The 14,813-nt window shown below is 40.8% G+C and overlaps 1 protein-coding gene across 1 annotated transcript in view; it reads right to left on the bottom strand.

Annotated features, from left to right (window-relative positions):
* Positions 1 to 8,681: 8,681 nt before the first annotated feature.
* The window catches only part of b4galt5 (UDP-Gal:betaGlcNAc beta 1,4- galactosyltransferase, polypeptide 5), a 28,619-nt gene continuing 22,487 nt past the window's right edge, over positions 8,682 to 14,813 (bottom strand). The window contains 4 exon segments of the mRNA NM_001016385.2: positions 8,682 to 9,334; positions 11,445 to 11,546; positions 12,587 to 12,709; positions 14,331 to 14,518. Of these exon segments, the coding sequence (NP_001016385.1) occupies positions 9,187 to 9,334; positions 11,445 to 11,546; positions 12,587 to 12,709; positions 14,331 to 14,518 (561 nt within the window). The 3' untranslated portion in view covers positions 8,682 to 9,186.

The raw sequence follows: 14,813 nt of genomic DNA, 5'->3' as shown, positions 1-14,813 counted from the left end.
TCCCTGATATGATTTTTAAGGGGGTGAGAGGTTTCACCTACATATTGAACATGGCAAGAGGTACATTCAAGTAAATATACTGCAGAAGTGTTGGAATTTATGTACCATTTAATGTGCACAGGTAAGGCATTTTCTAGCCCCACATGTGAACAAGCCTTGTATTTCTGTTGGTTTAATCCACAACTTTTTGAAATTCACGTGACAAACCCTGCCAGACAACAAGTAGATCGTCTATATAGCGCCCATCAAACACTATTTTATTTTTAAAAAGATTCTCTGTACAATAGATACTGTATGTAGTTCCTCCTACCAGCCCATAGTCGGGTTGCCATAAGAGGGGGCAAATCTTACCCCCATTGCTGTGCCAAGTGTTTGGAGAAAGAAAGTCTAATATAAAGGATTGGAGATGTGTTGGGTAAGTGCTATATTTCTGTAGGTGGAAAGCTGGTATTCCCACCCTGCCTACATCATCATTAAACTCACGTTGTAGAGATTCTAAAGTATTTAATGTGCAAATGTCAGAGAATTGGATCAATGTGACCCTTGTGATCATATACATTGAGAAAAGGTTTTTCAAACAAATGAATTGAAGGTAAACTATACCCCCAGAATGAATACTTAACCAAGAGTTAGTTTATATTATGTTAGGTGACCTATTAAAGAATCTCCCCAAACTGGAATATATATATCAGTAAATATTGCCCTTTTGCATCCTTTCCCTTGAGCCGCCATTTAGTGATGGGCTGTGTGCTCCCTCAGAGATCAGCTGACAGGAAGTGATGCAGCTCTAACTGTAACAGGAAGTAGTGTGGGAGCAAAAGGCATAACTTTGTCCATTCATTGGCTGATGGGGCCTAGCATGTATGTGTACCTTGGCTTGTTTGTGTGCACTGTGACTCCTATGATGCCAGGAGGTGGCAAATGGCTATTTTCTATTTAGGATTACCCAATAGCACACACAAGTATGGGACCTGTTAACCAGAATGTTCGGGACCCCCGGCTATCTGGATAAGGGATCTTTCCATAATTTGGCTCTCCATGCATTAACCATTTAAACATCATTTTAACCCAATAAGATTGTTTTGCCTCCAATAAAAAGTCATTATATCTTAGTTGGGATCAAGTACAGGTACTGTTTTATTATTACAGAGAAAAGGGAATCATTTAACCATGAAATAAACCCAATAGGGCTGTTCTGCCCCCAATAAGGGGTAATTATATCTTAGTTGGGATCAAGTACAGGTACTGTTTTATTATTACAGAGAAAAGGGAATCATTTAACCATGAAATAAACCCAATAGGGCTGTTCTGCCCCAATAAGGGGTAATTATATCTTAGTTGGGATCAAGTACAGGTACTGTTTTATTATTACAGAGAAAAGGGAATCATTTAACCATTAAATAAACCCAATAGGGCTGTTCTGCCCCCAATAAGGGGTAATTATATCTAAGTTGGGATCAAGTACAGGTACTGTTTTATTATTACAGAGAAAAGGGAATCATTTAACCATTAAATAAACCCAATAGGGCTGTTCTGCCCCCAATAAGGGGTAATTATATCTTAGTTGGGATCAAGTACAGGTACTGTTTTATTATTAGAGAAAAGGGAATCATTTAACCATTAAATAAACCCAATAGGGCTGTTCTGCCCCCAATAAGGGGTAATTATATCTTAGTTGGGATCAAGTACAGGTACTGTTTTATTATTACAGAGAAAAGGGAATCATTTAACCATTAAATAAACCCAATAGGGCTGTTCTGCCCCCAATAAGGGGTAATTATATCTAAGTTGGGATCAAGTACAGGTACTGTTTTATTATTACAGAGAAAAGGGAATCATTTAACCATTAAATAAACCCAATAGGGCTGTTCTGCCCCCAATAAGGGGTAATTATATCTTAGTTGGGATCAAGTACAGGTACTGTTTTATTATTACAGAGAAAAGGGAATCATTTAACCATTAAATAAACCCAATAGGGCTGTTCTGCCCCCAATAAGGGGTAATTATATTTTAGTTGGGATCAAGTACAGGTACTGTTTTATTATTACAGAGAAAAGGGAATCATTTTTAAAACTTAGAATTATTTACTTATAATGGAGTCTATAGGAGATGGCCTTTCCGTAATTTGGAACTTTCTGGATAACGGGTTTCTGGATAAGGGATCCCATACCTTTACTACTAAAAAAGTATATTTTTATGACAATGGTTTATTTGTTTGAAAGAGATCAAAGTCTTTTGTAGGGTAAAATGAAAGCCCTTTGTGTAAGTGAGCCTTTATAACTTGGTGGATAGTCTTAATATCACTTTTCTATGGTAAGTCACTGAAGTACGGTTGTTCAATGTTGTTTAACAGAGCATTCAAAACATACAAAATTAAAAAAAACACAAGTTTTATAACGTTTAATTTTGTCTTTTTTTACTGAAAAAATCATTCATAAATTAACAAATATAAAAATGTACAAACAAATGGGACAAAAGAATGCAATGACAACAGTATTTCTTTTCCTCGGACTTCATTTTCTAACATTTCATGACTCAGTGCAAAGAAAACATCCTTCTGGCATCTAGCAACAATATTATGATATGTGGAAAAAAAAAAAAAGCGTGGTGCAAAAAGAAAAAATTGATACCCATACAAATTTGGACATTTCATTACAGTACTAAATGATTAATGCCACTATTTATAGTTGAAAATATACAGTTAATATTATAGGACATTTTATCAAATATATCTTAAGAGTGGAAAAAAAGTGACTTTTATGGCTTGTTTTAGCATTGTGTGCGTGCAATATCAATACGCAAGGCTCCAGCCGCCATGTGTTTGGAGAAAATCCCATGAATTCAAGACTAGCCAGCCAGTGGATATTTTGGTGGAGGATGCGGGAATTTTAGCCTAGCAACAGTGGACTTCTTAGCAAATAATATGTCACTTGTTTTAAACTGAAGGGCTGAAAGAAGCAGTGCCTATCATTTGCAGATCAATAAACATGCTTGGCATTTTAGGATTTAATGAGAGAATAAATGAAGCCAAATTCCACACAGAAATCATCATAGCCTTTCAGCTGTCCAAGAATAAATTTGTTCTGATTTTAACCCGACAGTCACCATCATCAGAGCCCTAGGCTTCACAGACAAACTCGTATCTACAACCCAAAGCAATGTTGCACTTTCTGCCGGCAGGTTAAAGGGGAAAAAAAACTCTACAATTTTATTTAGTATTTTATAACCCTATGGTTTTTGAGTCTTCCTCGATAAAGGTGGTCTTGGTGTGGCCCACTGCTTGGATCTCTAACCTCAAGGAATGCAAGTCAAGCGTACACATGAGGGCTAAATTGCCTCCCTGTAAACATATTTCAGTCATTGGGGGGGGGGGGTCAAGAGAAGAGGCATTTTTTGCACCTACATGTGTTAAGACTGACAAATATTGCTTGAGTCTCTGACTTTTGGCCGAGTAAGAATTCATTGATGACAAAATAAGGGTTCTATAGAATATGTACCGTATATTAACACAATTCTCTGCAATTAACTGGTTTAGTTCTCCTTTAATATTATCAGAGCCACGATAAGGGTACAGTTTTGGGTTCCTGGGAAGACACAATGTTCAGCAAGGCCCAAATGGACTTTCGGTGGATTGGGAACTTGTATATGAGCATTACAGGGGCATTTAGAAAAGCCTAGCCTGCCTTCTTGGCAAGGAATAACCCCTAGGGGTCAAAAATATAATGCCACTACCCTTTAATATGGCAACAGTACCCTTACAATAGTGTTGACCAAGATAGCACCAAAGCGTGATATGGTTTCATTAACACGTTACATGAACATTTTGAAACATACAGCGCACATCAGACTTTACACGTGTGTAGGGGGCTCATTTGTTATTGAAATGCAGCCAAAAATGCCCTCTCTCTCTCTTTTCAATTAGATAATTGCTAATAAAAACAAGTTTAAAACCAGACACCGCAAAGGTTTCCCTACCGCTCGCTTTGGTTTCATTGGGGACTGTACGCGGAACACTAAAACAACTGATGCAACCACAGCTCATCTTAACCTGTCATCCTTAAAATAAGTCAGTATTCATTCTTTATTTCATTAAAAAAAGTGCACAATAAAAAAATTTCACATTAACAATGAAACAAATCTTGAGGATATATTGAGCGGGAAGAGAAGATGCAAGAAGCCCCAACTCTACGCTGGAACTGAAAATGACAATTATTTGCCAATGTTTTCATCCACTTTGGAAAAATACTGATGAAATAAGTTTTGCTGATAACGTTGATGGAAAATTCTAGCTAAATGTAAAGGTGACCATACACGTTAAGATTCGCTCACTTGGCGAGGTCGCCAAGCGAGCGGATCTTCGCCCGATATCCCTACCTACGGGTTGGCGATATCGGGAAAATGTAGGCTGGGGGGGGGGGGGGGCAAACGATCGAATTCTAACGCCAGCAATGGCACAGTCAGTTCGGGGATTGCATCAACGAGCCGATGCGGTCCCGATCCGACTGAATCTTTTAATCTGCCCGATCGATATCTGGTCAATTTCAAGCCAGATATCGGTCGGGTATGGCCGTCGTTTCTGCCCCTACCCAGGCCGATAAGCTGCCGAATCGGTCCAAGGGACCCATATTGGCAGCTACAAGCGGCCCGTGTATGGCCACCTTAAGTCACTGAGTGCTAAATGATTTGATATAACCCTGTCAAAGTTCTGAGTGCCTAATGGGTGCCTATAGACACACATATAAACACACATATAAACTTAGATTGCATCTACCACCTTTTCATCGTCTATGTAACCCAATGTACAATGTGTATGCACTCCCAAACATATATGTAGTTGACTGTATTTTGTCTAGAAACTTCCTTCAAGTTATTGAATGTTCCATATGTGTCTTGTTTGCCGTACTTATAGGCTCAAGTCCATGTTTTTCTCTGTAGCAAGCACAAAGATATGAATGAACTTTCCACCAGAGTAAATGTAAATGAGATCCAGCTCAACACGTGACTAAGGTCTGTTGTTCACACCAAGAAACACTTTATTGCTTTGAGTATCTCACCACAAATGGTCATGTCTCATGGAAAGAAACTCAAAAAATACCCCAAACTATGTATTTACAAAAAAAAATTAAAAATGTAATCTCCGAAACTTATCAACTGTATCCAGGACAACACTCTCCTCCCCTTTCATTCAAGCTGATAAGTCACAATAAAATAAAAAAAAAAGAAATGACCTGAACCAGCAAACACTACACACAGGGTTGGTCACTCACACTCACCCCAGGTTTGTCCTGTAGATGAGGATCATTTGTCCAAACAACCACTAAGGAAAATGTAAACAGTAAAGAAAGTGAATCATGGTATAAGGCAAAGAAAAAGACACAAGAAACGTATGAGTTCCTCTCCATCGGCAACCCACGATGGTCCATCTATTGCTGTAATACAACTCCCAACACCTCATGAAGATTGTTGTGGGATGAGGGGGGTTAAGGTGAGGTTGTAAATGACTGATTTTAACAGTGTGCAGCAAATGGGGAAGAACACTGTAAAATAAACACAACTATAAACCCTAAAATATGAAGAAATGTTCAGCTAGAGCAGTGGGTTTTTGGACTTTCAGTTCAGGCGCCCCTTGTAGGCTCAGCCTTTGGGCCCCCTTAGATCATAAAAAGGTTGGGAAAAAATAATGTATCAGTCATTCAGGCATAGTTTACTCTTCAGGTTTAGCAGGGCAAAATGGCAAACTCCCTAAGGGTGAAGACAGACAGAGCTACTAGTTGCAGCTACTAAACACCAGAAAATCCCCTGCCTTTGACAATACTGAGAATTGCCTCTGCTAAACACACATAGAGATAATTATCAGTAAATGATCAGCATTGTCTATTTTAGTAGCCGTGACAAGTAGCTGCTACTAGTAGCTCTGTGTGTCTTCACCCTCAATCTCACCCTAACTCACCTACAGGCTGAGCCCCCCCAGTTGCTGTCCCAGGGCCCTCTCGGGGGGGGGGGGGGCAGCCCCACAGCTGGGGAATTACTGCTCTAGAGTAAATTTTGTTACTTAAGGAGAAGTAAGCATTTGCATTACAATGAGAGAATGATGGAGGGCTTCTTGCCCTATTTTATACAATTTATTGTTGGTTTTGGAGTCAATGCCTATTGTAATGGCCCTTTCATTTAAGATTAGCCAGCCTTAAATTGGCCATGGCTACACTATGTCCAACAATCTGTAGCTAGAGCATAGCAACGTTTACAACCTTTAGTAATGGTCAACATAAGTTGCTAAATGCTAACTGCCAACTCCAGTAGCAAAATATGAAGATTCCTATGTCTCTACATCCAGCATTTTGACTTTATATGATAAACAAATAAGTAAACCCTAAGACTGACTTCAAGTACCAACAGAACCAGCAACGGTATCAGACCCATTTCATGCTCAGACTAATTAAATTAACACTAGTCTCATGAAAAACAAGTGCTTTCACATTCAAGATGGTTTCTGGACCCTTGCTGCCTGGCAGAAATGGCTGACTTCCTCACAGCTCTGTTCATTGGCTCGTCAGCCATCAATCTGATTGGCTATGAAGAAAGGATATGTAATAAGCCCTGGGTAAATAACTTCTCTTGGAGGTTTCCCTGTGCTTTGGCACCACAGGAAGATCCATAATACCAAGGGCGGTTCACCAGCTAGAATACATGTTACAGATGCATAAACAAACAAGTACAGTTGATATGTCCCAATTTAGAGGGTACAAATATTAGATAGTTAAGGAAATGGTTTCATGAAAAATCAAAAACACATGCTTTGCCACAAAATCCATTAGTCAACTCAAAGGCAACAGATTAAAAATGGAAAACAAAACAAAACAATACTTTGACTGTCAACCACAGTAGAATTCCACAGAAATGTCTGAATAATAAAAGAAGCAGAGAATTTAAGCAACACTTTCATCCCAGGGAAGTCAGCGCTAACAAAGCCTTCACTTCTCCCTGTTATGGGGCAGTTGGAGACGGAGTCTGAACCGCTCACTAATTTCCTAGGACTGAAGCCTATACAGACCCCCTTGTGATGAGTATTTCCTGTATAGACTGGCTACCTGGGGATGCTGGGAACTCTAGATTACAGGTTTTAAGGTGGTCTTTCAAACAACTTCCCTACCTGATCTCCAATGTATGAATAGGAATGGGAGAATGAAGGGAAGGCATAGCCTATTTATAAGTAAGGCAAAGTTTCCAAAATATTAATGAAATATAGGGTATAGACTATTGTGTGCAAATACCATTCTCTGCCTATTTACACTGAACACAAGTGGGATTTGGTCTATTCCATGCCTTGCCTGGAGCAGTCTCCACCTGCTGTGCAGCTCACCTGTCCAATCTGTATGTGACTGCTAAAGGTGCTGTCCAGTAATTGGAATATGTTAGCAAAGAAAAAATGGCAACTCCCACTCATGTATAAATATGCAGAGAAGACATTTTCTCAAATATACCCTCATTATTTCATGGAAAAATAAATGCATTTGATACTCATACTCAGAATTCCCTTTAAGGCATTATCTACAGTTATAGTTGGTACTTAATGATGTAATTATTTGTAATTAAATGTAACCATGGTGTTCCAAGGCCATTAGAAGTCCCCAGGAGTTCCATAACCATTAGAAGTCACCAAGGTGTTCCATAACCATTAGACGTCACCAAGGTGTTCCAAGGCCATTAGACGTCACCAAGGTGTTGCAAGGCCATTAGATGTCACCAAGGTGTTCCAAAGCCATTAGAAGTCACCAAGGTGTTCCAAAGCCATTAGAAGTCACCAAGGTGTTCCAAAGCCATTAGACGTCACCAAGGTGTTCCATAACCATTAGACGTCACTAAGGTGTTCCAAGGCCATTAGAAGTCACCAAGGTGTTCCAAGGCCATTAGAAGTCACCAAGGTGTTCCAAGGCCATTAGAAGTCCCCAAGGCTTTCCAAGGCCATTAGACGTCACCAAGGAATTTAATGATCATATAAACCCACATGGTTCTAATATCCTCGTGTTTTACAATAGGGGGAACATATAATTTGCCCTATGTGTGAACTCATGCATTGAAATAACTCAATATTGTCACTGTTCACATCTAATTGCCCCGTTCTCATACTGCCTGCCAACATCTTGGCGAGACTGCCATCAAAGCTTTTTATCAGAAAAAAATAAATATATGAAAGATATCCTATTTCCCAATAGTGCTTCTCATAGGCTTACGACGCCTGTGGCCCTTGGTCTGAATGCAGTGTCCAAATGCCCCTAGTAGCCTGAGATCACCCCACTGCTGTCAAGCGGCATTTTGACCCTGCGTTGAGCCCAAAGAATAAAGCATGGCAGTCGAAACCCTCCACATCGGCCACGAGCCTTAACCTGTTGCTTAAATACTCGCTTCGGAAAACAAAAAAATACGCGTTACAGTAAAACAATGGAGATTCCTGTGGTTGACACAAAGGCAACTTCAGTTATAAATTACTAATTCATTTCATCTAAGCCCAGCATTTCATTAACGATCCGATACGTAAACCTCCATTTTAAGTTTGTTACCTGTAAACAGAAAATGAAGAACTTCCATAGCTTATATTTACACCGACACTCCTTTAAGAAGTGATAAATATTTATATATATATATATATCTATATATTTCGAGCAGAAAATAAAAAAAATATCTTTTTTTTTTTTTTTTTTCTCTTTTAAACGATGACATTTGATCGACGTTTGATTGAGCTGCCGAATGGATCTCCTTATATTCCCAATGCGGTCCAAAAAAAGGATTAAAATGTAGCTCTGGGGAGCTACGGGCCGACCAGTCAGGATCACAGTAAGAATGTTAGAAATTTGTGTTTTTTTTCCCCCACGCATTTGACTTGAACACAAAATAATTGAAATAATAATATAAAAAAAAAAGGAAATAAAAAAAAAAAAAATCAAAAGCAGCAACTGGCATTTTTTTTTTTCCCGGAAAATGCACACTCAAGTCTTGACCACGAAGTTTAGTTCTCCTTGAAATGACGCACAGTCTGTTGCTCGACAACAATCCTTTTCTTTGTTTATGTAAATTTTGAAATATTTTTCTGTTTGTTTTTTTGCTGTTGTCCTCAGTTAAGAGTGAATCTCTTGCTCTTTTTCTTGGCAAAAAAAGTACAATGCAGGCGCTTGGAGGTCTCTGCGGTGCCTAATAATCGCTCACCAGAGCCAGCTCCGGCGTCAAATGTACTGTTATGTTCTTATAGAAGGTGTTGTAGGTGATATTTGGGGAATAGTTCAAGTTATTGAGGCCGTCCATGGTTTGCCTTTCTTTGGATCTTCGTAGCAATGCGTACCTGCGGGGAATGGAAGAACACACCCGAGTCAGGCACGCCAAGGAAGCACAAAAGAACTGGAAATAAAACTTGGCACAATTTGGGCAGAACAGCCCTATTGGGTTTATTTAATGGTTAAATGATTCCCTTTTCTCTGTAATAATAAAACAGTACCTGTACTTGATCCCAACTAAGATATAATTACCCCTTATTGGGGGCAGAACAGCCCTATTGGGTTTATTTAATGGTTAAATGATTCCCTTTTCTCTGTAATAATAAAACAGTACCTGTACTTGATCCCAACTAAGATATAATTACCCCTTATTGGGGGCAGAACAGTCCTATTGGGTTTATTCAATATTTAAATGATTTTTAGCAGACTTAAGTTATGGAGACCCCAGGTCCCAAGCATTCTGTAGAATAGGTCCCATATCTTAACTCCTTACAATAGTTATTGACTGCATGTTTCCCGGGGGGCCAGCAGAATTGGCTGCCATGTTTTAGAGCAGGGGTCCCCAACCTATCTTACTCATGGGCCACAGTCAAATGTAAGACTTGGGGAGCAACACAAGCATCATAAAAGTTCATGGAGGTGCCAAATAAGGGCTAAGATTGGCTATTAGGCATCCTCTATGCACACTATCAGCTTACAGGGGCTTTATTTGGTAGGAAATCTTGTTTTTATTCAACCAAAACTTGCCCCCAAGTCAGGAATTCAAAAATAACTCCCTGGTTTGGGGGCACTGAGAGCAACACCCAAGGGGTTGGGGAGCAACATGTTGCCCTGAGCCACTGGTTGGGGATCACTGGGTTAGAGGCTTGAAATTAAATTTCCATCAAGTTGCTGATGGCCTGACCCAAAAGGCAGGGCTTCTATGGAATGGGTGATAATTCATCAGGTTGTGGGTGTTTCGGGTTATAAAATTAGTATGAATCAGGGCCTCATGTGGGCCCAGGTGGCCCAGGCAAGCAGAGGTTCCTTTGGGGGAAAGGAGGGTTCTATCTACAATACAGTCTGGGCCCCATCATGCAGGCCTGGCCACAACAAAGGCTCAATTAAAGAAGTGCAAAATAACGCCATTGTGCACAAGCTAAAAATGTTTATTGTAGGGCAGGATTGTCTAAACGGATGACATAAATGTCACATGATGACACTTCATTCCAAACACAACATTCAGACCTGTTCTGACAGCAAAAGCAAAGAAATGTCACACACCTAAAAATATTCCATTCCAGACAAGCCACGACTTGGTCACAAGGCCGGACCCTGCTAGGGTAGGACCGCAGGAAACAAATAGGTGCAATTCTACGTAAATACCATGGAGAGACTGAGCGAAAGAATGAAAGGGAGTCGAAGGAACTTATCTCTATTGATTGCTCAGAGCTCAATCTTATCACTAATGGCTGGAAAATACAAATGTCAGCAACTCAGCGGTGCCAAAGTGCAAAGGCAAATGGCTTTAAGGATTTTGCCGGTCCTGCTGGTCGATTTATTATTATAAATATGGCACCAATAACTCAATGTGAGTACATGCACATAGATACCCCCTATCAAAGGGTAAAACAGGTGAGATAAGCAAGGTCAGCCTTACCAGCTGGGATGGGCCTTTCCCAACACTTCTAATGAGGTCACTACCCTTATCCCTTCCGTTTCTGTGCCAAACCTTGGCCATATGGAGGTATGGAAATCACGGGGCACGGTTGGGGCGGGATGGGTGCAGATTGGGAATAAGCGGGTCAATAGTGTTAGGAGCCCATTATTTATCAACCAATGAAAAGCAAGATAGAGATAAAGAGAGGCATCTGGGGAAGGGGGCAGGAAAATTAAATAACGTTTTACCAGGCAGGTCTCGCCTGAATCCCCATAGCCTTTGTTTGAGGTATAATTTCCTGCCGCTGTGCCTGGAGCACTTAGCATTGTCATTCAGCTGAGACACTTTCCATTGCAGCCCCATAATAATCCATGTCAGGTATTTATTTTCTATGAGTTTGCGCTTGGCCTCCAGAGACCATCGCCAAGGGCTGTACGTGACCAGCGCCTCCTGAGATTTAATTGCTATTCGAGCAGAAAAAGAAAAATACATTTGAAGCGATTGATACGTAGCCATGTATTAACCCCGAGCATTCTCACCTTCCAAGGAACTGGACTTCCCCCCGATGATGATGGGGTATAGATTTATATTTTCCGATATCTCCCTCTGGCCGCGTCACAGTGTATCCTGCGTATTGTACCCTGTGGGGTAGAGAGAGGAATGACAAGAGTAAAAATTACTGTTGGGTGCTGGGCCTTACATTAGAAACCTTATAGTTGGAGGTCACTGACCCCAGCAACCAAATAACAATTGCTCTGTGCGGCCTCAATATAAATATTGTTGCATTTTATTACTTCTCTCTCTATTCATTCCCTATACTATTTATCTTCCAGTCTTTCATTTTAGACCACTGCCTGGTTGCTATGGTAAACTGAACCCTAGCAACCAGATTTAATTCGGAACTGAAAAGCCTTCAAAAACCAGAAAAAAAATGAAAATTGCAGAAATTGTCTACATTATACTAAGGGTTCATTTAAAGGCAAACTATGCCTTCTATGTCAGAAATGTAAAGGGCTTACACAGGCCAACCATTGTTAAACATGCAGAGCAAATAAAAAGGGAAACTATTTGCTTGTAACACAGAGAGGGCTGAGGCTTAGCCAGTTTACCCAACAGCAATAAATAGTTACCCCAACGCACAATAAAAAATGTCCCGTCACCCCCAGTACATGGTGCCAATGTGCCATGTTGCCGGCACGTAACCAAACTCCCATTGGTCACAGAGCAGCATTACAAGCCAAGAATATATTTGTTTTTCTATGACACAAAATCATTTGCAAATACACAGGTATAAATAATTATAATGGGCAAGATTTGTAGAGTATTTTTAGCAGTAGTTTGCTGCACTCGTGACTTTCAGCTCATCAGCTGGGTGGCAAAATGCTCGGTGTCACCCCTCAGTTCACTTTAATGGAAATCAGTTGGACCCTGCTGTTGCACTTGTACATTAGGTGATAATCACTTGGAAACACTCAATGCCATGACCATAGCTGTGAGCTCAGCAGGGTCCGGGTGTTTACCATTAGAGTACATAGAGGGGCAATTCCCTGCATTTGCCTCCAACTAAGTTAAAAGTTGCAACTGTGATGAGCCACTAACCAGCCTCTATTTTGATGTGATTCCCAATCGATGCTAGTTGGCAACATGACTCACAAGGCCCATAAAGGCCTGATTTTATTACCTATTCCAAAGGTCGTCATCTTCGCCTCCCCAGCCCCAGAAAGCATTGGGAAAACCGTTGATTTTCCGAAACTGTTCCACCGTTAAACCACTCACGCCACCAAAGAACTCATTGTACGGCAACCTGTCCAACAAAAGAAAGAGTTGTTTATGGGAGGCCCGTCTCATAGCTTTGCCTTCACTGCTTCGGTTATACCATGTGACACGTACAAATAGAATGTTAGTTAAAGGGTGGAGTCTGTAGCAAGTGGTATACAAGTTGCACTGCTTGTATCTCAGGGTATTTTAACTTCACTGATTTAAGATGTAACCCCTAAGGTTGAACTGTGGTTGGAACCCCCCCTGCAAGAACTAGACTGGTATCTGACCACTAGCTAAGGCAGGGGTGGCCTTACAGATTTACTGCCAATGTACTTGCTGGTTGTCCCCATGCTTCCCCCACCTCCCTGTTCCACAACTCACCCATTTAAGCCTTTACCTCTGTTCCCACCACATCCAACCCCCTCCTGATATCCATGTTGTTCACCCCAATACCCTGCCCCCCATGATGTCACAGCCTAAGCCCTTTGCCCTGCAGGCCGGTAACATTACCCGGAAAATGTGGCAATATTTCTCTTCTTGAGGTCCAGTGGGTGTAGGCAATATATATATATATATATATATATATATATATATATTATATATATATATATACATATATATACATACATACATAGAGGGCCAGAAGATAGGCAGAAGACGCACCTGGCTAGGGCATAATGGTGTGGGGGGCAATAGGCAGGTACGTCTTCTACCTATCCCTAGTATCTCTTGCACCGCCACTGCTTGTAGTTGCGCACACCCCCCTGACATCACCGCACACTTGTTAGCTTGCATGGGGAGGACAAGGTGGCCGGCCAGGTTGCCTAGGGTGCCTGGCTGGCTTGGCCCACACCTCTATATATTATACACATATAGAGCAAGGAAAGCTTTGGAGATTGGTGACCCCAGAACCCCAGCAATCATATTGCCAGTTGGGCCCAGGAACCAAGATGCCAACCTTCCAGGAACCAGAATCCAAGGGTACAAATAAAGGTAACTACTCATACATCCAGTAGGACTGACAAGTGTATGGTAACATAAGGGACCCAAGTGACAACAATAACCACACATCTAAGCTTGTTTTGTCATTATGGAACCTTCCCATAGAGAACATATAAAACAAACCAATGTGGTGTCAGGGGGTCAAATGAAGCTGTTAGCTATGCACATACAAACAAATGTATGCAAACACCAATCACAAAAAATTACATAACACCAATCACAACAAAAAAAAGCCTTTGCCAAAACACACTTGAAAAGTATTAGTGTGTTTACCAGCTGTATTACATTAGTATTAAGCCTTTGTACTAGGCTACTCATTGCATTCTATGGGGTAACTAAGGAAACTGAAAACAAGGAACAGCTTAGTAAAACATTTCCTTAGGTCCAGCAAAGGTACCAGCATGAGAGAAACACATATAAAAACAATGTTACCTTATGGGACCAAGCACTATACCAGCTCCCGTTAACATTAAATAAATATGCAGCTAAATTGGGCCCTCACTATGTTCATGCATCTTTTTATTGACAAGAGTATATTTTCCCATGACACAAATTCTCATTAATATAGTTGAGAATAAGGTCAGTCAACTTCAACCTACAAGGAAGAAAACCTCCTCTGTTTAAGTCAATTTGAAAAGATGTATTCCCGAACCCCAACTTACAGGTACATGTATTTATCCAGCTTGGCGGCAAAGTGCCTCGGCATGTGCTCGCAGCCGTAATAATTCCGATCGCTTTCTGGTATATGATCCACGTCGTGAAATATTAGGCAGTCCCAGTCAAGGTCCTTCATTGCTTCCAAAAAGCCGACATTAAATAGCATGGCACGGTTGAAAGGCTGGTTGCCCGCCTATGTAAGGAGGAAAGGATTTGGGTGAGAATGGCACCCCACTGCCAAACCTGGGAGCACTCTCTGTTGCATTAATGGCTGGTTACAAAGTGGAACAAGCATGATATTCGAGGAGCAGGCAGCTCAGCCTCTATGTGCTCAAGTCTGTCTCCTTGTGTAAAACAGCATTCTTGCTCAAACGGGACATTACTGAGTTAGAGAGGGTACAGAGAAGGGCAACTAAGCTGGTAAAGGGTATGGAAAGTCTCAGTTATGGGGAAAGACTGGCCAAGTTGGGTCTGTTTACACTGGAGAA

Source organism: Xenopus tropicalis, chromosome 10 (assembly GCF_000004195.4).
Source record: "Xenopus tropicalis strain Nigerian chromosome 10, UCB_Xtro_10.0, whole genome shotgun sequence".
Classification (NCBI taxonomy): domain Eukaryota; kingdom Metazoa; phylum Chordata; class Amphibia; order Anura; family Pipidae; genus Xenopus; species Xenopus tropicalis.
This window is presented reverse-complemented; position numbering and strand designations above follow the sequence as displayed.